General features: G+C 41.9%; 1 protein-coding gene across 1 annotated transcript; it reads left to right on the top strand.

The window, feature by feature from the left end:
• The first annotated feature begins 790 nt into the window (after positions 1 to 790).
• On the top strand, positions 791 to 7,223 carry LOC139383863 (protein kinase domain containing, cytoplasmic b). The gene is made up of 7 exons (XM_071128447.1): positions 791 to 1,434; positions 2,143 to 2,259; positions 3,577 to 3,848; positions 4,605 to 4,684; positions 5,031 to 5,138; positions 5,955 to 6,131; positions 6,427 to 7,223. The coding sequence occupies exons 1-7, from the start codon at positions 838 to 840 to the stop codon at positions 6,531 to 6,533; spliced, it is 1,458 nt and encodes a 485-aa protein (XP_070984548.1). The 5' UTR covers positions 791 to 837; the 3' UTR covers positions 6,534 to 7,223.
• The last annotated feature ends 14,763 nt before the right edge of the window (positions 7,224 to 21,986 follow it).

Here is a 21,986-nt window from a genome sequence, read left to right as displayed (position 1 = left end):
GACTGTCATGTCTCTTTGCTTATTTGATCTGTTCTTGGCCATAATATGGGCTTGTTTTTTTACCAAATAGGGCTATCTTCTGAATACCACCCCTACCTTCAAACACATTTTAGAAGGAAAGAAATTACACAAATTAACTTTTAACAAGGCACACCTGTTAATTGAAATGCATTCCAGGTGATTACCTCATGAAGCTGGTTGAGAGAATGCCAAGAGTGGGCAAAGCTGTCATTAAGACACAGGGTGGCTACTTTGAGGAGTCTATATACATGATTCCATATGTGTTATTTCATAGTTTTAATGTCTTCACTATTATTCTACAATGTAGAAAATAGTCAAATAAATAAAAACCCTTAAATGAGTAGGTGTGTCCAAACTTTTGACTGGTACTGTATAAGCTATTCTGTTTTTTATTTGTAATAAATGTAGAAACATTTCTAAAAACGTTTTTTTGCTTTGTCATCATGGAGTATTGTATGTAGATAGATAAATGAGTGAAAAAAATAACTTCATCCATTTTAGAATAAGGCTGTAATGTAACAAAACGTGGAGAAAGGGAACGGGTCTGAATACTTTCAGGAAGCACTGTATACCTAAAGGGTCCAAAAATCTAAATCAAGTAGCTAAATGATCCAAGGTATCTTAAAATAGTTCCATATGTTCCAATTTACCCTGCACTAGCTAAATCAGGGGCAGGATTTTACTTTTAAGGGAAGACACGCCTATGGGGGCGTGCCACAAGAGGTGAAAACTACGAGCTCAACCTTTCTCTCTTGTCATGACTACAGAAGAGGTCTTCCTTCGATTGAAGTTCAGTGCGTTTTCCTTCGGCACGAAATGTCAACGATGGGCAGCTCTCTGTGCGCCGCGGCACTTTTAGCTTTTCTGGTCTTTTCTTTAAGTATTTTTGTGAACAGTTGGCACTTCAGAGTTCATAAAGGAATTTTTACCAATGGAACTATTGAGGATGGTTTTGTTATGGAGCGTAACGGATTAGTTCGAGAACTCAACGAAAGACGCAAGGAAATTCTTCCTTTCCTCATCTCTTCTCGGGTAAAGAGGTTATTAGATGAATCGGGACACTTTGGGCAGCACAAATCATTTGAAAGTAAACATTTGGATGTTAGTTTGGAGAATGAGAGTGACGTTTCCAGTGGATCTATTAGAATGAATAAGGATCATATTGGCTGTGATCAGCTTGTTGATATGAAAGCTGTGGATATCCTTGGCTCGGGCTATACCAAAATAGTACTTAAAGTTTTGCTATCGGAGGGACAGTCTGTGGCATTGAAAACTGTGTACGATCAAGGAACTGACATGGGGAGATGTCTCGAGGATTTTAAAGACCCCTTGGGCTGTCACGAGCTTGTGTCTTTTAAACTGAAAAAAGAAATAGTTTTATTGCAGAGACTGCAACATCCAAACATCATAAAGGTACGTGAATAAAGTATTATTCATTAAATAAATAATTAGCCTAAGGTAAACAGTAGAATATAACTTTATTGATCTCCAGGGTGTATAGGCTAATCAAGGTGTCAGAACCTTACATACATCGCAAACACACAACATAAACGTTACAGACATGGCCTACATGGCCTACAGTGCTAGAAACCATTGATGCGACTTTGCTGTCTATTTAACGAGCTAACTGCTTCCCTGTGCCTTTATGCTCTGCTGCATGTGGAATATTGATGAAAAGCCTCACTGCATCTGTAGGACCTTCCCATGTAATTCAATTAAACCTCTTGAATCTTCCCTGACCTTGAGTCACAGTTCTGCACCAGCAGCTGGAGGAGATACAATGCCCCTTTCTATCTGTTAACCTAGAATAGGTGTAAAAATCCCCAAAGTCTATTTAATCAATCCATTACGGTCAAATGTGCAACTTGAATGTAAACAATCCTAACCTGTTTACAGGCTACCGTGTAACACAGTTTAATGAATACCTTTATGAACGCACCTATTCACTGTAATAGGCCAGAGTAGAACACCACATTGTACTGGTTTGTCCTGAGAACATGTGTTTTGATATTATTATGCTGCGCTCACATAATTTTATCCCTATGCTTTACTAGTTTACATTCCCGGTGTCAGGTTTACTGTGACACTAATAATGCAGTATAACATATTTCCTTTCTGCAGCTCCGAGGCCACTGCGAGGACAGTGTGGGGGCAGGAGGCATCACAGCCATCCTGGAGCAGGGCTTCCCACTGCAGATGATCCAGCTCCTACAGAGCCCCTGGGAGGAACGATTTCGGGTAAGAAGACCACTAGGCCCTCTGTCTCTCTCTGATCTCTCATCACACACACACACACACACACACACACACACACACACACACACACACACACACACACACACACACACACACACACACACACACACACACTTAATCTCCCTCTCTCTACCATGCCCCTCCTCCTCCACATCCCTGGAGAGAGTGTTAATCAGGAGTGGCCCACCCCCTGGCTCCCTCTGGGGCATGCCTGGGGTGGGGATGGGGGTGGAGAAGGAGCTGCTGTTGGAGGATGACATTCTTTGCCTGGAGTGGATTAACCCAGGCCCCATCTCCATTCCAACTGAGCCTGATCAAATACTCTGAAGGACAGATGTCTGCGTTTAGGCGGATCTCGAATGTCGGTCCCCTCTTCTCATGCCTTAAGCCCTCTACTATCTTCTAGTGTCCGTAGTGCGCACTGTGTGTGTGACACTGATAGTGTGTGTGTGAGGGAGCATGCATGAGTGTGCATGGGTATATGTCCAGAAGTACATAAGTGTTCCTGTTTCCTTCAGACCAAGTAATTTCAAGCATCCACGAAAGTAAGAAATGAGTAACAGTGAGCAACAGTTAGGGGTGAGGTGTTAAAGGAACACTTATTTCAACGTGCCTGGTCTCTCGGAGCAAAACGCTTCACCGCTGTAGAGTCATTCAAAAAGGTGTTTGGTTTCATCCACCTCTGTTTTTTATAGCGCTGCGGCTGCACTGAGAGACGTTCAACAGACTCGGCGGGTTACCTAATGTCCCAACTATGTTTGCAGCGTGACAAAATCATTTTCTGCCGCGTCAACGCATGGCAAATGCTACCCGTTTCATTTCTTTGTGGGCTGTGCCAACACGATGCTTGTTCCACCGCTTTGTTTCATCTTGACAATTCTTCTATGGCTCATGTTGTACAGTGATGCAGTAACAAGCATAGATGTGATGTGACGCAGCAACTGCACAAATGTTCTGAAAAAGCAGTGTGATACAAGAAGAGTCTTTGTGCAATATAATTTGTTTTCTTCTTTCCTTTTTTAGAGTGGGTAACACGATGTTGCCCATAAACCTGTGTAGTAACCCTTTAATTACACTTGTAACAACAATGTATTACAATGTATTTTCTTGCACATATTTTTTACATACCACAGGACATAGGCGAAAGAGCAGACAGTCACAATAATACTATCACATACGATGACATCATCCCCATATCACCAAGTACATATGACATATACTGTACATGTCAATGGACAACAGAGTAGACAATGGCAACCATAATGTCAACAACATCCAACCTGTACATTTTTCCCTCAGGTTTGTTTGGGCCTGGTGAGGCTTCTCCACTACCTCTCCCACTCCCCTCTGGGCTCAGTGGCTCTATTGGACTTCCAGCCCCGTCAGTTTGTCATGGTGTCTGGGGAGCTGAAGCTCACAGACCTGGATGATGCCAGCGTGACGGAGCCTGCCTGTCAGATGGACCAGGACTGCATCTTACAGTTCCCCCTTCGCAACTTCAGCCTGCCCTGCTCGGCCCAGGGAGTGTGTGAGGGCCTCAACGAGATGAGGAATCTCTACAACGCCTACAGGTAATATAGCTGCACTCCCATTGCTAGGCTAAATCTGGGTAAAAAACAACCATTTTCAAGTGTTTTGCCAGGTTGGTGAGATGTCATTGCTGCACTCCTAGGGATAGTTTCCCAGATCCAGATGAAGCCTAAGTTTCTGCTAGACTAAAAAACATGCTTAACGGAGTCTCTCCAATAACCAGGTTTCCATCCAACCATTTCATGCCGGGACAATTTTATAAATGCCGACAGACAATTTGTTCGTTCGACATGGTTGGATATTTTTCCGTCTGTAAAATTAATTATGCGAGAAATGGCAGTGCAAATATTGATACAATAACCATCATATCAAAGTAAACTTGGAGCCACACGATGGAAATCATGCAGTTCATGAGGCTATAGATCAAATAAGGGTGGTGAAAGTGCAATTGATTAGCTTGATGGAATTTAACCGCAAAAGTTATTTTTATGTGCCCTATGTCATCATGCACATACTTTTATCCATAATAAGTCAGTTTGATAGAAACACATCTCTAGCTGTGGAAAGTGAAATTTGTCCTAATTATTATTATTTTTTAAGCATTGGAAAGGTGGGTGAGATGTGTTATAGCTCGCTTTGTTCTGTGACACTGCCATTTTGTAGGCTACATATATTCACTCATGATTCTGCCAGGTTTACTGCACGCTTGGTTTAATAGTGTGATGAATTGTCAACATTTCATGAAATATGTGACGGGACTTGTCTAAATGAGAAGTGTTTCTTTTACCCTGCCTCAGGTATTTTTTCACCTATCTGCTGCCTCACCAAGCCCCGCCTGCTCTGAGACATCTGGTGGATCACATCATGAACTCAACGGGTGAGGACTGGAGTAGACTGAACATGACCCTCCATTACTATTAATCATTTGGAAAGACCAAATATGGCCCTTTCATATGTCATGTTAAAACCTAGAGTTTTTCCCTAACCATGTGCGCCTGACTAGGAAAAACTTTAGGCCCTAGTTGGAGTTGGTCATACTCTTCTATGTGAACAATACCATTTCCCCCACATATGAACATAACTAGAGTCAGGTGTTTTGACCGACCACATTAGCCTGACCAGGAAAAACAAATTGTTCACATATGACCAAGCGTGTGACCAATTCCAGGGGTGTTTCCACTCATACCTTTTCTGTGCTGACCAGTTCCGCTGTGTTTCTCCAGGAGAGCTGAAAGGGGATGTGAATGACACGCTGGAAGCTTTTGAAGACATGTTCCATCTGTACAAATCCGGCCTGCACCTGGACAACATGCCTTCGTCAATAATCAGAGGTATGAAGTGAACCCCTTCTTACCACAGTCTCCTGTTTTCTTTGATTCTTTGGTCTAAATGGCTTTTACAGTGCTCCAGACTGGCCCAGATCCTGCAGCTGTTTTTTCAAGCTGCTCAATGGTTTATACGGCTACATTATGAGTAGTAATCATAGTAAGCTCGGGAAGTGGATTGATTGGACTGAGTCTGGAAATATGAAGGAATGCTTTAGACCAACAGTGTTGTGATATATTAACACTGTAAGCTGCTAGGTCACGGCAAAGCAGTTCACAGTTCCTTTTTAGAACTCTAGTTCTCAAGTACGTGTCTTCAGTTACAGGCAAAATTGATTCCTGGGCCTATAGATCTCATGAATGGTATGTTGACTTAGAATTTTGTGAGTATCTGGAACTCCATAGACAGAGGATATACATGGGAGACTCACTGTCCAAGACTTAAAATAAAATAGATAATCCCAATGTCTTCCCTTTTTCCAGATGATTTTCTTCTACTGAGTGTTCTTATAAAGAACCTTAAAGTGACCCTCTGTTTGCCGCACTAATGCCCCAACTGGAGCGGTTGTTCCCCTATTAATATGCCCCCTCCAACATTTTTAACCCCGGCCTTGTAGGTTTAGGTGAAGGAGTACCAATGGAGTAACATGACACCCCTGCCATCTTCCCCTCACTGTGAATGAGTTGACTTCTGTTCTGATGTTGGGTCGGAGGGGGTCAGGCGCTCCTAATTTGCAGCCCATGAAAATGTTTAGCAGATGAGTTTGGCTCAGGCCCCACAACGTCTCTGAAAGACTCTGGTGTTTCTTCTTCCCCCATTAGATTATGCAGTCATGAAAGGCATGAGCACCTCTGGAAATATGGAATACAGATGCTGGCCCTCGTACAACCACCAAGGCTGCATGCTGTCGGTGCACAGCGACAAGGAGGCGGCCTTTATCTGTAACTCCCTTCCTCAGTGCACTAGCTTCAGCCTGAGCGACCAGAGGACTTGGACAGGTTAGTGTCACTGACTGTCAGCCTTGAGGCATTGACCGAATTGTGGTTGTCATCTCGAGTGGAATTGGAAAATGATTTATCTTTGGGAACTCCTAGTTGTCATTAATAAGCATGCCTAAAGCATTCACATTTAAACCCCTTAATACTTAAGTAAACTTTTATGGGTGCTCTCTGTATTGAACATTTGGCCTTTAAACATGATATCAAGCTCCAGTTGAGATGTACTGTAATTCTGAGTCACTGAAGAACTTTACTTTGGCATTTTTGTTATTTCTTTGCCTTTGCTTGTCTGCAGGACGGCTCCTCGCCTCGTTCCAAAGTGGTTTCAGCCATTTGGTTACAGATGGGAACTCGGAGGTGTATTTGAAAAAGACAAAAGCATCACCAGGAACTACGGTGTAAGGAGTGGGACAACGGGAGTTGGGGAATGCAGGGAGGGTGTTTTTGAAGCGAATGAATGAATGTGATATATTTATAGGGCTTTTGCTCAGTGGCTTGTTTGATCTGGCTGCCAATCCTGCATGCTGCCAATAATTATTTAAAGGGATTCCCCATCAGATATAATTATGAAAAAATACTGCCCTCACTGTTCAGCCCCCCCTCTCTCTTTATTTGCATTGTGTGTTGTGTTTGCGAGGCTACATTGGTCCAGTGGTAGGACTCGAAGCCCCACTCTGACTGTTTGATGCCTGGATGAGAAAAAAAAGAAAAACAAGCTCTTAAACAACTACACTTTGATGTTAATGCGCCATGAAACTTTGTGGCTTGGCGTAGGGATACGGGTTTGTGCATTGAGGGCTGCACATGGTAACAAGCATATAAGTGCTTACATCACAGCAGTTGGCCTAGATGATTACAACCATTCCAGTCCCCAGTAGTTGTCTTTGATTTTAATGCCAAATTAAGTTAATGCCATATGTGATGTTAAAATATAATTATCATTACATTGTTTGTGTATAATATGTACACCTTGTGGGTGTGAACCTGTTTAACTTTTTCAATGAAAGGGATTCTGTTCAATGACAATTCATTCTGTACTTGACATTCTGTACTTTGTTATTATGGTTGTTTTATATTATAAATACTTTAATATATTTTGTTGTTTCGTAGTCTGTCTTTGTGAAACAGTATGCAATTCAAATGCTAGGATTAATTTGAACTAATAGCATATTCTATTCTTGTTAGTGACAATATAGGAATTGATCTGCTCTATACCCTACTCCAACCAACCAATCACACAATGTGTGGGCATGTGTATGCACTCCTTTCAGCCCTCTCCTCCCACAATCTGTTACCCATTTCAAAGGGGGGAGATCCCAAGCCATACTGTGCTCTGCAAAGTTTACAAAAGCCCAGGGAATGCATGCCAATAATCACTTGCCGGGTCATTATGGGGCTTAATTAATACATGTAAATGTTCCTTGTTTTCAAGCTCTTTCTCATGGAACAGGCCCATAATACAAAGGAGCACTAAGAACAATTCAAAGTAAATCTTCTTTTAGCACACGAATGGGACCAACCATCTGCCCTGTTTCGGGGAGTTCCATTGAGGTGTGTGGGTATTGATGATATGCAGAGCCAGAGATAAGCTAAATAGCTACAGCCTGGGGTTGGCCTGGTAGGTCAGGTTCTGGAGGGCTAAGGTGGGGGACGGGAGTGTCTCATTGTACCCAACCCTGGAACCCTACTGTCGACGTCAGAGGTGGTTGAATTGATAAGGCCTTGGGGAGATAAGCCTACTTGAATGACTGACTGGGCCACTGCTATCTTGACTGACCTGAATGTAAAGTAGTACTGAATATACTGTAGTACTTGGCTACGTTCAGCAGGGCACAACATTGTTGAAGTGAGGTCTCAAACTCCCGGAGGAGATGGCTGCCATTTTACAGTGCCCTAACCAATTAAAATGTTATTGGTCACATACACATGGTTAGCAGATGTTAATGCGAGTGTAGCGAAATGCTTGTGTTTCTAGTTCCGACAACAAAGCAGTAATATCTAACAAGTAATCTAACAAAAATCACAACTACCTTATACACACAAATGTAAAGGGATGAATGAGAATATGTACAGTGCCTTGCGAAAGTATTCGGCCCCCTTGAACTTTGCGACCTTTTGCCACATTTCAGGCTTCAAACATAAAGATATAAAACTGTATTTTTTGTGAAGAATCAACAACAAGTGGGACACAATCATGAAGTGGAACGACATTTATTGGATATTTCAAACTTTTTTAACAAATCCAAAACTGAAAAATTGGGCGTGCAAAATTATTCAGCCCCTTTAAGTTAATACTTTGTAGCGCCACCTTTTGCTGCGATTACAGCTGTAAGTCGCTTGGGGTATGTCTCTATCAGTTTTGCACATCGAGAGACTGACATTTTTTCCCATTCCTCCTTGCAAAACAGCTCGAGCTCAGTGAGGTTAGATGGAGAGCATTTGTGAACAGCAGTTTTCAGTTCTTTCCACAGATTCTCGATTGGATTCAGGTCTGGACTTTGACTTGGCCATTCTAACACCTGGATATGTTTATTATTGAACCATTCCATTGTAGATTTTGCTTTATGTTTTGGATCATTGTCTTGTTGGAAGACAAATCTCCGTCCCAGTCTCAGGTCTTTTGCAGACTCCATCAGGTTTTCTTCCAGAATGGTCCTGTATTTGGCTCCATCCATCTTCCCATCAATTTTAACCATCTTCCCTGTCCCTGCTGAAGAAAAGCAGGCCCAAACCATGATGCTGCCACCACCATGTTTGACAGTGGGGATGGTGTGTTCAGCTGTGTTGCTTTTACGCCAAACAACACGTTTTGCATTGTTGCCAAAAAGTTCAATTTTGGTTTCATCTGACCAGAGCACCTTCTTCCACATGTTTGGTGTGTCTCCCAGGTGGCTTGTGGCAAACTTTAAACGACACTTTTTATGGATATCTTTAAGAAATGGCTTTCTTCTTGCCACTCTTCCATAAAGGCCAGATTTGTGATATCTGTGATATATTGTGATATATATTTGTGATATATGACTGATTGTTGTCCTATGGACAGAGTCTCCCACCTCAGCTGTAGATCTCTGCAGTTCACCCAGAGTGATCATGGGCCTCTTGGCTGTATCTCTGATCAGTCTTCTCCTTGTATGAGCTGAAAGTTTAGAGGGACGGCCAGGTCTTGGTAGATTTGCAGTGGTCTGATACTCCTTCCATTTCAATATTATCGCTTGCACAGTGCTCCTTGGGATGTTTAAAGCTTGGGAAATCTTTTTGTATCCAAATCCGGCTTTAAACTTCTTCACAACAGTATCTCGGACCTGCCTGGTGTGTTCCTTGTTCTTCATGATGCTCTCTGCGCTTTTAACGGACCTCTGAGACTATCACAGTGCAGGTGCATTTATACGGAGACTTGATTACACACAGGTGGATTGTATTTATCATCATTAGTCATTTAGGTCAACATTGGATCATTCAGAGATCCTCACTGAACTTCTGGAGAGAGTTTGCTGCACTGAAAGTAAAGGGGCTGAATAATTTTGCACGCCCAATTTTTCAGTTTTTGATTTGTTAAAAAAGTTTGAAATATCCAATAAATGTCGTTCCACTTCATGATTGTGTCCCACTTGTTGTTGATTCTTCACCAAAAAATACAGTTTTATATCTTTATGTTTGAAGCCTGAAATGTGGCAAAAGGTCGCAAAGTTCAAGGGGGCCGAATACTTTTGCAAGGCACTGTATGTAAGCTCTATTCATGACTTATCAATCGCAACGTTCCACAATGTTTGGCTATTTATATGCAATTTTTATTTAACAAGGCAAGTCAGTTAAGAACAAATACTTTTTTTTTACAATTACGGCCTACCCCGGACAAGCCTTAACCCGGACAACGCTGAGCCAATTGTGCGCCGTGACAACAGTATTTGGGCCTGGTCTTCTGGAAGGACAGTCCTGAATCTAATATAGTCAGGTGTTGTTCGTTGTTTGCCAGATGATGATCATGCCTCAATGTCTTCACTTTCACCAAATGACAAGAAAAATGCATTTTAAACTCAAGCTGTAAACCATTGAATTTTAGGACCCCTTTAAAAATACAGTGCATTCGGAAAATATTCAGACCCCTAAAATATATATATTTTTATTATCTATCTACACACAATACCCCATAATGACAAAGAAAATAAAGATTTTTAGAAATGTTTGCAAATGTATCACAAATAAAAAACAGAAATACCTTATTTACATACATTACCAGTCAAAAGTTGACACACTTACTCATTCAAGGGTTTGTCTTTATTTTGTACTATTTTCTACATTGTAGAATAATAGTGAAGACATCAAAATTATGAAATAACACATATGGTATAATGTAGAAACCAAAAAAAGTGTTAAACAAATCAAAATATATTTTATATTTGAGATTCTTTAAAGTAGCCATCCTTTGCCTTGATGACAGCTTTGCACACTCTTGGCATTCTCTCGACCAGCTTCATGACGTAGTCACCTGGAATGCCTGGACTCCGGGATGCTGGCCTTCTAGGCATAGTTCCTCTGTTCAGTGTCTGTTCTTTTGCCCATCTTAATCTTTTCTTTTTATTGACCAGTCTGAGATTAGGCTTTTGATTGGCAACTCTGCGTAGAAGGTCAGCATCCCGGTGTCGCCTCTTCACTGTTGACGTTGAGACGGGTGCTATGTAATGAAGCTGCCAGTTGAGGACCTGTGAGGCGTCTATTTCTCAAACTAGACACTCTAATGTACTGTCCTCTTGCTCAGTTGTGCATCGGGGCCTCCCACTCCTTTTTCTCTTCTGGTTAGTGCCATTTTGCGCTGTTCTGTGAAGGGAGTAGTACACAGCGTTGTACGAGATCTTCAGTTTCTTGGCAATTTCTCGCATGGAATAGCCTTAATTTCTCAGAACAAGAATAGACTGACGAGTTCCAGAAGAAAGGTCTTTGTTTCTGGCCATTTTGAGCCTGTAATCGAACCCAGAAATGCTGATGCTCCGGAGACTCAACTAGTCTAAAGAAGGCCAGTTGTATTGCTTCTTTAATCAGAGTTTTCATTTGTGCTAACATAATTGCAAAAGGGTTTTCTAATGATCAATTAGCCTTTTAAAATGATAAACTTGGATTAGCTAACACAACTTGCCATTGGAACACAGGTGTGATGGTTGCTGATAATGAGCCTCTGTAGATATTACATTTAAAAATCTGCTGTTTCCAGCTACAATACTTATTTACAACATTAACAATGTCTACACTGTATTTCTGATCAATTTGATGTTATTTTAATGGACAAAAAAATAGCTTTCTTTCAAAAACAAGGACATTTCTAAATGACCCCAAACTTTGAACGGTAGTGTGTGTGTATGTGTGTATTTCATTATTATTATTATTATTTTTACATGAACCGCCCCAGGAGAAGGCTGCATTTTTTAAATTATCCGTAGGGATTGTCTGTTTCCTCCCTTTTTCTGCTTGTTGTTTGTTTAGCTTGAATTATACATGGTTTCAAGGTCGAGCTCTGGTCTTTTGGTGTAGAGCTTGAAAAGTGACTTCATTTTAGGAGGTTTTTTGGCTGGATCATGTCCACAAAAAAAACTAAGATAATGATTCATTTAAACCCGTCACATAACATACAGAACGTCTCTGTTCCTATGTTCGAAACTGACAAATTAGTATGTTTCTGGGAGATTGCTTACTTTCCTCCATTGCTGCTGCTTCAATTTCCAGTTTCACTCAACTTGTTTCCATCGTTTTTATTTTTGACCTCCATCTGGACATAATATGTTCAGAAAAACAACTCATCAGCAGTCGTGAGATGTGTGAAGGGCATCGGTGAGCCTCGTTCGTTTTGGGTTTTGTCTGTTCTGAGAACTGCTAGTGAGGGGTTGAGTGAGTAGCTCTGAGGGCCATGTACTGAGTTCACAGATCGTGCTGTTATGTAGGGAGTACACTCTTTGAAATAGAGTGAAACAGGGATGTACATAGCTGAACTTCTTCCAATAAGAACACAGATTTTTGTTTTCAGATGTAAAATGTTTGGCAACGACATTGTGCCCTCCTGAACGTGACCCTGGGCTATCTGCTGACAGAGCTGTTCCTTTGAGTAGCCATATTGAACTTCACAGGCCCGGGGAGAGAGAGAGGGGCCATGGATCATGTTTTTAAAGCCCCCAAGTTAACCCCCAGCCAAAGGTTTATTCCGCCTCCTATACCCATGGAGCCAAGGTACCGTTTCACCATGGCTTCCAGTGACTATGCCCGTGAACCATGAATGGACTCAATCCACCAAAGGTTCAAAACCTAGCTCTTAAAAATGTATTGAAACTGAGATGGCTGGGACTCAGTCAGGACAGCCCTGAATCTCATTCAGTTAACATATCCCCATGTGCACTTCAGTCCGTGCAAGATCAGACGTTTGGGCCTGGATCAGCTTTCCTTTTGAAGCTTCTCTTCCTCTCACCCCCATCTCCCCCTGAGCCCATCCATCACACTGGAGCTCCAGCAACCTCTCCTCCCCACCCTCCACTTCTCCCCAGTCCAGCACCTCTGTAAGTCATCCGTGACTGCCTGGCCCTTTCTACTGCAACCGAGGACCTGAGGGCAGGACTGGGGGAGGGGGAGTGGAGGGGAAGGGATTCTGGCTTCAGGAGTGGCCCGGCCTTGTCACTGCTGGAGTTAAAATCAAAGGCCTTTGCCTTTTGTTCTGGGGTCTCATATCCATTCTCCTCTTGTATCTTCACAGCCATTTCTCAGTGGAGCCAAACCTCCAGGAGCCCAGGACAGAATTAACATGTTCCAATATCCACACTAGTGTATTAATTAGAATGCATGGCTTAGTAGTATGCAAGTCTAGATATTGAAACAGTCACAGTCAGTTTCAAATTGATTAGGGCCTTTTGGCTAATTCAATTTGTTATTCCAAACTAAAAGGCCTACATACAGGCGAAAAAAGGCATTGTCTACTTGATTTCACTTGTCTGCTCGAGAGTTTGCAGTATGTAGACCTCCCTTTGACCTTTAGCAAGTGCAGTTTACTACTCTATAAAGATACGCTTTGCGTCAAAGGAAAAGTAACACCTGGAACCTAGTCATCAGCTTGGCTTATTTGTTACTGTTTTAAAAGCCATTTTACATGCCAAGAAAGTGACACAACCAGAAGAATACATTAAAATATTATAGACAGACATACAGTAGGTGCCGTATTCATATTAATTTATTTACTTGTTTTGTTTGTGATTGTGCTCTGACACGCCAAATGCAGGGTTCAGGAACGCAACCTTGTTGAAACCGTTAAACCAAGGAGAGACCTGTAAAACGCTGTGAACAGCCAGTCCCTAATTAGCGTATTGCCTCATAAAACAGTTAAGGGAATCAATGAGGTGCTGTAAAAGTTAGCACCATTAGGAGTTAATTAGGGCATACAGTGCTGCATCATTAACATATTGCCAGTAAATGTCCATCGGTAATATCAATTCAATACAAATCCTTGGCTGGTTACCTGTGGTAATGACTTATGGAGCTGGCTTACTTCAGGCAGACCATTAGAAATGTAAACTAGTAGGTAGGCTGTAACTCTGATGCATTTAACACACAGTTTTTACAGTTCCTTTACAAACCTGCACCGTAATTCCCCTTTAAAGCAAACATAATAGTGAGAAAAAAAATGAGAAGAATCATTCCATATATTACACAGAATTATATTTTTGCTGGCTGCCCAACTAAATTCTGCCCTAAAGTTAATTTGCACAGCATCATCTAATAACTTTGATATTTGTCAGATCAAATGTATTTTGCGTAAGTGGAGGAAGCAATTCGGGGTTGTGGAGTACATTACTTCCATTGAAAGTAATCTTAAACAATTAGAGAAGTAAAAACAGTCAGCGCCAATCCAGCAAAGAGGGTTTGAGGTGGGGATTATGATTGGGAGAATTTTTGTAAACAGGGGTTGGAGATCAAAGAAGAAGGCTGGTGTGGGATGGTGATTTTGGTCAGGGTCTTAGCAGGGCCTGGAGAGAGGGAGCCAAGCTTGGAAGAGAGAGCTGCCCAGAGCGGTCACAACCGACTGCCCCTTCCCCTTCCACTTCAAAACACAACTCAACCTCGAGCCAGCCTAGAGAAAGTAGTCTACTCATTCTCTGCTGTCGTTTAGGGTCACAGAATTGGTTTGAAGTGGTTGACAGAATGTATTCCTTTCCTGTCTCTCTAAACGTTATCTTTGGCGACAGCTCTCCCCTGGCCTCCACAGAAGTGCTGACGGAGAACTCTCTGACCCTAGGAGTACACGTTTGAACTTCCTCAAAAACAAACATCACGGTGACAGACCAAACACGGCAACCATTATTTAACACAAGACATCAAGTCAGCTGAATGCACCAACAATCTTTCATCTACACAGCAACATACTTTTGTAGCTCAAAATAGAAGTAGTTAAGTGCATAAGGACTTATCAGGGTTAGACAAATCTCCATATGATTTTGCCTCAATAGACTGATAAGATTTTTTGTGAGTACGTTATTGTAAGTCACCTATGAAATATATTGCAGTGTCAGTCTCTACTAACCCATTTCACTGCACCTATTCAGTGTAAGTGACAATATATGTTTTTTACTAGGTTTGTCAGTCAGCACTGTACTGTGATCACCTTAGTCCAACTTAGGCAGCCCAGCCTGGATAGAGTCCAGACACACTCCAGGTCTTGAAGTGTCAGGTAATATGTAAAGCTTCACCTAACCTCATATCACCACCTCTTCCCTTGCAATCTTGAACATGCTGCAGTAGACTGGTGATGAAATGTGATATGTGGCCTGAAGGAGTCCTAAGTATGTTACCTATCAAATCAAAGCCTATTGGTCGCGTACAGATTTGCAGATGTTATCGCAGGTGGAGCGAAAGCTTATGTTTCTAGCTCCAACAGTGCAGCAATATCTAGCAAAACAATAACAATACACACATAGTGGAATTAAAATGGATTTGATAGTCATTTTTTGTTAATGATCTACAGAAAATACTCTGTAATGTCAAAGTGGAAGGAAAATGAACATTTGTAAAACATTTATAAAGATAACACCGTAATATATATATATATATTTTTTTTAAACTTTTTATTATTATAGTTTTTACACCTAATATATTTTGATTAGATAAGTGCATGTTATTAACTTTTTTGGTTACTACATGATTCCACATGTGTTATTTCATTGTTTTGATGTCTTCACAATTTTTCTACTGTGTAGAAGTGGGTCTAGGGTGTCAGGTAAGGTAGAGGTGATATGATCCTTGACTTGTCTCTCAAAGCACTTCATGATGACAGAAGTGAGTGCTAAGGAACGATAGTCATTTAGTTCAGTAACCTTTGCTTTCTTCGGTACAGGAACAATGTTGGACATCTTGAAGCATGTGGGGACAGCAGACTGGGATAGGGAGAGATTGAATATGTCCGTAAACACTCCATCCAGCTGGTCTGCACATGCTCTGAGGATGCGACTAGAGATGCCATCTGGGCTGGCAGCCTTGCAAGGGTTAACACGCTTGTTTTACTCACGTCGGCCACGGCGAAGGAGAGCCCACAGTCCTTGGTAGTGGCCGCGTCGGTGGCACTGTGTTATCCTCAATGCGGGCAAAGAAGGTGTTTAGCTTGTCGGGAAGCAAGACGTCGGTTTATCTCTAGAATAAACTGACAGATTTTTATAAATTTGTTTTATTTATTTTGCTAATTTGATTTCCGCGGTGGCGCGACATTGACTCTAGGGGGTTAAAACTTCTTCGGGATCGGTGTCCCTTCCACGGGATGGTTGAGCTAACATAGGCTAATGCAATTAACATGAGTTTGTAAGTAACAAGACACAGACATATCTGATATTGGCAGAAAGCTTAAATTCTTGTTAATCTAACTGCACTGTCCAATTTACAGTAGCTATCAGTGAAAAAATACCATGCTATTGTTTGAGGAGAGTGCACAATTTAGAATATGAAAAGTTATTAATAAACAAATTAGGCACATTTGCAATAGTTCATTGGATCAATCTACAACTTTGCACATGCATTGCTGCCATCTAGTGGCCAAAATCTAAATGGCACCTGTGCTGGAATAATACATTATGTCCTTTCTCTTGCAAAAAAATGATGGTACAAAAAAATACACAAGAACGGTTCGTTTTATCTCTGTTTTAACTTTCACCAGATCTGTTGTTTTACTCTCCTACATTCCTTTCACATTTCCACAAACTTCAAAGTGTTTCCTTTCAAATGGTATCAAGAATATGCATATCCTTGCTTCAGGGCCTGAGCTACAGGCAGTTAGATTTGAGTATGTGATTTTCAGCTAAAATTTAAAAAAAGGAGAGGATATATATTTTACATTTGAGATTCTTCAAAGTAGCCACCCCTTGCCTTGATGACAGCTTTGCACACTCTTGGCATTTTCTCAACCAGCTTCATGAGGAACCTGGAATGCATTTCAATTAGCAGGTTGTTCAATTGTTCAAAGTTCATTTGTGGAATTTCATTCCTCCTTAATGCGTTTGAGCCAATCAGTTGTATTGTGACAAGGTAGGGGTGGTATACAAAAGATGGTAAAAGATCAAGTCCATATTATGGCAAGAACAGCTCGAATAAACAAAGAGAAACACCAGCATCATTACTTTAAGACATAAGGGTCAGTCAATCAGGAACATTTCAAGAACTTTGAAAGTGTCTTCAAGTGCAGTCGCAAAAAAAAAATGAAATGCTATGATGAAACTGACTCTCATGGGGACAACAACAGGAAAGGAACACCTAGAGTGACCTCTGCTGCGGAGGATAAGTTCATTAGAGTTAACTGCACCTCAGATTTTAGCCCACACAAATTCTTCACAGAGTTCAAGTGACAGACACATCTCAACATCAACAGTTCAGAGGAGACTGTGTGAATCAGGCCTTTATGGTCAAATTGCTGCAAAGAAACCACTACTAAAGGACACCAATAAGAAGAAGACAGTTATTTGGGCCAAGAAACACGAGCAATGGACATTAGACCGGTGTAAATCTGTCCTTTGGTCTGATGAGTCCAAATTTGAGATTTTTGGTTCCACCCGCTGTGTCTTTGTGAGACGCAGAGTAAGTAAGTGAATGGATGATCTTCGCATGTGTGGTTCTCACAGTGAAGCATGGAGGAAGTGTGCTGGTGTGTGGTTGCTCTGCTGGTGACACTGTCAGTGATTAATTTAGAATTCAAGGCACACTTAACCAGCAAAGCATTCTGCAGCAATACACCATCCCATCTATTTTGCGCTTAGTGGGACCATCATTTGTTTTTCAACAGGACCATGACCCAAAACACACCTCCAGGCTGTGTACGGGCTATTTGACCAAGGAGAGTGATGGAGTGCTGCGTCAGATGACCTGGCCTCCACAATCACCTGACCTCAACCCAGTTGAGATGGTTTTGGATGAGTTGGAACTCAGAGTGTAGGAAAAGCAGCCATCAAGTGCTCAGCATATGTCGGAACTCCTTTAAGACTGTTAGAAAAGCATTCCTCATGAAGCTGTATGAGAGAATGCCAAGAGTGTGGAAAGCTGTCATCAAGGCAAAGGGTGGCTGCTTTGAAGAATCAACAATCAGTCCCCCCCCCCCCCCTTCCAGGACATTTTTTTAACCTTTATTTAACTAGGCAAGTAAGTTAAGAACAAATTCTTAATTACAATGACGGCCTAGGAACAGTGGGTTAACTGCCTTGTTCAGGGGCAGAATGACAGATTTTAAAATTGTCAGCTCTGGGATTCGATCTTGCAACCTTTTGGTTACTCTAACCACCACTCCAGGGCAGAAAGCTTAAATTCTTGTTAACCTAACTGGACTGTCCAAATTATAGTAACTATTACATTGAAAGAATACCATGCTATTGTTTGAGTAAAGTGCACAATTATGAACTTGAAAATGTATTAATAAACCAATTAGGCACATTTAGGCAGTCTTGATGAATAATTTTCAACAGATATACAATGGTTCATTGGATCAGTCTAATACTTTGCACATACACTGCTGCCATCTAGTGGCCAAAAATCTAAATTGCCTTTGGGCTGGAATAATACATTATGTTCTTTCTCTTGCATTTCAAATATGTTTATTTAAATGTTTTATTTTAACCATGCTTTTTCTTTGTATTATCTCCTACGTATTCCCCTACATTAGTTTCACATTTCTACAAACTTCAAAGTGTTTGATATCAAGAATATGCATACCCTTGCTTCAGGTCCTGAGCTACAGGCAGTTCGATTTGGGTATGTCATTTTAGGCGAACATTTAAAGATTTTGATGTCTCCACTAATTCTACAATGTAGAAAATAGTAAAAATAAAGAAAAACCCTTGAAAGAGTAGGTGTGTCCAAACGTTTGACTGGTACTGTAGGTATTCCTACATATGTACAGGCACGGGAGACAGTTAAGTATGTAAGATGATCTCTTTACGTTTGTGAGATCATCAACAAAAAACATTTAGCCTTAACATGTAGCCATCATTATATCTGTATATATTATTTAGGTATTTATATTGCCTTCCTCAAGACACTTTGGCTCTTTCTCAATTGTCTATGAATCCATCCTCACCTACTTATTTTATTTTACCTAGCCTCCTCTCCCTCGTTGAACTGACCAGGTTAAAGACGGCCTAATGATGAGCACCATATTGTATTCACCAATCAAATATGTTCTATTCAGTGCAGATAAAGGGTGGGAGACAAGGAGAGGAGAAGATTTTTAAGCCATTGAGATAAAGCCTTTGCAGTGTTGTGCATGGAGACCAATACAGTGTTCAATGAAACATTACCGCCCTCTAGCAGCAGAAAGACACCACTACTACCACCACCACCAATGTGGACACAGGAGCATATATTTGGTGGAGGTGCCCACCTGCCTTCCAGCCTTCAACCAGTTGGCAGATTTGTGCAGGAGTCTTTTAGACTGAGGAGGTAATAATCATAGAGAGGGATAGAGATGTCTACTTGGAAATAACAGCTACAAAGATGAGTCATCTAACTAAGTCTATGGTAACAATCAGGGCCATCATGCACTCCAAAAATCTGAGGGTGCACAAAATAAGTGAGGATGGCTGGAGTGTGGTCCATTAATTTAGAGAATTTAAACATTTTAAAACACCTGAAACAGATTTTTCCTCCAATCTAGAGCCAGGGTCCTAACTACATTTGATGACACCGAGGTCCAGACAGTGGCGTGTATTCATGGATGCCAAGGGAAGCCTGACTTCCCGCAAAAAAATTCACCAATACATTTTTTTTATAAACATGAAATAATTTATCTTCGTCTCTCTCCGTTTCATAATTTTCCTTCAATTTGTAAGAGGCTGAATGTATCTCACAGGTGAAAGTATCCGAGCGAGTGAAACAGTGCCCCTCTGTCTTTCAATTTGTAAGAGGCTGAATGTATCTCACAGGTGAAAGTATCCGAGCGAGTGAAACAGTGCCCCTCTGTCTTTCTAAGTGTGGGCCAGCTAACTGATGTGGTCTGGTCCAATGAGTATGATGTTGTTGCCGCCCGTAGCATTGAAGGCAAGGGAAGCCAGCGAGCATCAGGTCTCCCTTGACAAAAAGTATTAAAAAATAATGTGCCAATGAGCATTGAGCAAAACTGAGCGAGCTCAACTGTGAATGGTCCTGGCGCACCGAAAGAAAGTGTCAAGGGAAGACAGCTTGGATTTGGCATCACTCCTGTAAAATCTCATTGAGAGCATACGTCATTGACAGGAAAACTTTAATTGTTGCATCTCGTTGTGTTGTTGTCCTCCAGGGGGTAGCTAGCCAGCTAGCTAAAATGGTCCGTTTCCTAAATTAGCCGTGGATGGAGATAGAGAATTAAGCAAAAAGTCAAAATCCCTGTACTGGCCAATGATTATAACAGATATTCTGATCCAACCATTAATTCATACATTGTTGTGCCCCTGGCCTGAGAGGATGGAAGTTCAATATGTAGCTAGATGTAGAAGGCTAATGTTTACTAGGTAACGTTGCCCATGAATGGAAGTTAGGCTAGCGAGCAAGCATTTTAGCCAGGTAGCCTAGGACCACAAAAATACAAGCGTGTACTCTATGATAGACCGTTTTGTCCACATGATAGAGAGGAGGATGACATGTTTTTCTACACGCATTAACACACACGCATGCGCACTTAGAAATCAGAACCATGGACAGCCCCATCATATTTAGCTTATGCTGATTGGACTAAATGGGGCGGCAGGGTAGCCTAGTGTTTAGAGCGTTGGACTAGTCTGTCTGTTGTTCCCACATGCTTCAAGAGGGCCACCATTGTTCCTGTTCCCAAGAAAGCTAAGGTAACTGAGCTAAACGACTACCGCCCCCGTAGCACTCACTTCCGTCATCATGAAGTGCTTTGAGAGACTAGTCAAGGACCATATCACCTCCACCCTACCTGACACCCTAGACCCACTCCAATTTGCTTACCGCCCAAATAGGTCCACAGACGATGCAATCTCAACCACACTGCACACTGCCCTAACCCATCTGGACAAGAGGAATACCTATTTGAGAATGCTGTTCATCGACTACAGCTCGGCATTTAACACCATAGTGCCCTCCAAGCTCGTCATCAAGCTCGAGACCCTGGGTCTCGACCCCGCCCTGTGCAACTGGGTACTGGACTTCCTGACGGGCCGCCCCCAGGTGGTGAGAGTAGGCAACAACATTTCCACCCCGCTGATCCTCAACACTGGGGCCCCACAAGGGTGCGTTCTGAGCCCTCTCCTTTACTCCCTGTTCACCCACGACTGCGTGGCCACGCATGCCTCCAACTCAATCATCAAGTTTGCGGACGACACAACAGTGGTAGGCTTGATTACAAACAACGACGAGACGGCCTACAGGGAGGAGGTGAGGGCCCTCGGAGTGTGGTGTCAGGAAAATAACCTCACACTCAACGTCAACAAAACTAAGGAGATGATTGTGGACTTCAGGAAACAGCAGAGGGAACACCCCCCTATCCACATCGATGGAACAGTAGTGGAGAGGGTAGTAAGTTTTAAGTTCCTCGGCGTACACATCACAGACAAACTGAATTTGTCCACCCACACAGACAGCATCGTGAAGAAGGCGCAGCAGCGCCTCTTCAACCTCAAGAGGCTGAAGAAATTTGGCTTGTCACCAAAAGCACTCACAAACTTCTACAGATGCACAATCGAGAGCGTCCTGTCGGGCTGTATCACCGCCTGGTACGGCAACTGCTCCGCCCACAACCGTAAGGCTCTCCAGAGGGTAGTGAGGTCTGCACAACGCATCACTGGGGGCAAACTACCTGCCCTCCAGGACCCGATGTCACAGGAAGGCCATAAAGATCATCAAGGACAACAACCACCCGAGCCACTGCCTGTTCACCCCGCTATCATCCAGAAGGCGAGGTCAGTACAGGTGCATCAAATCTGGGACCGAGAGACTGAAAACAGCTTCTATCTCAAGGCCATCAGACTGTTAAACAGCCACCACTAACATTGAGTGGCTGCTGCCAACACACTGACTCAACTCCAGCCACTTTAATAATGGGAATTGATGGAAAATGATGTAAAATATATATCACTAGCCAGTTTAAACAATGCTACCTAATATAATGTTTACATACCCTACATTATTCATCTCATATGTATATGTATATACTGTACTCTATATCATCTACTGCATCTTTATGTAATACATGTATCACTAGCCACTTTAACTATGCCACTTTGTTTACATACTCATCTCATATGTATATACTGCACTCAATACCATCTACTGTATCTTGCCTATGCCGCTCTGTACCATCACTCACTCATATATCTTTATGTACATATTCTTTATCCCCTTACACTTGTGTGTATAAGGTAGTAG

Source organism: Oncorhynchus clarkii, chromosome 25, assembly GCF_045791955.1.
Source record: "Oncorhynchus clarkii lewisi isolate Uvic-CL-2024 chromosome 25, UVic_Ocla_1.0, whole genome shotgun sequence".
NCBI lineage: Eukaryota > Metazoa > Chordata > Actinopteri > Salmoniformes > Salmonidae > Oncorhynchus > Oncorhynchus clarkii.
Note: the sequence above shows the minus strand (reverse complement) of the source record. Positions and strands in the feature narration are given on the sequence as shown.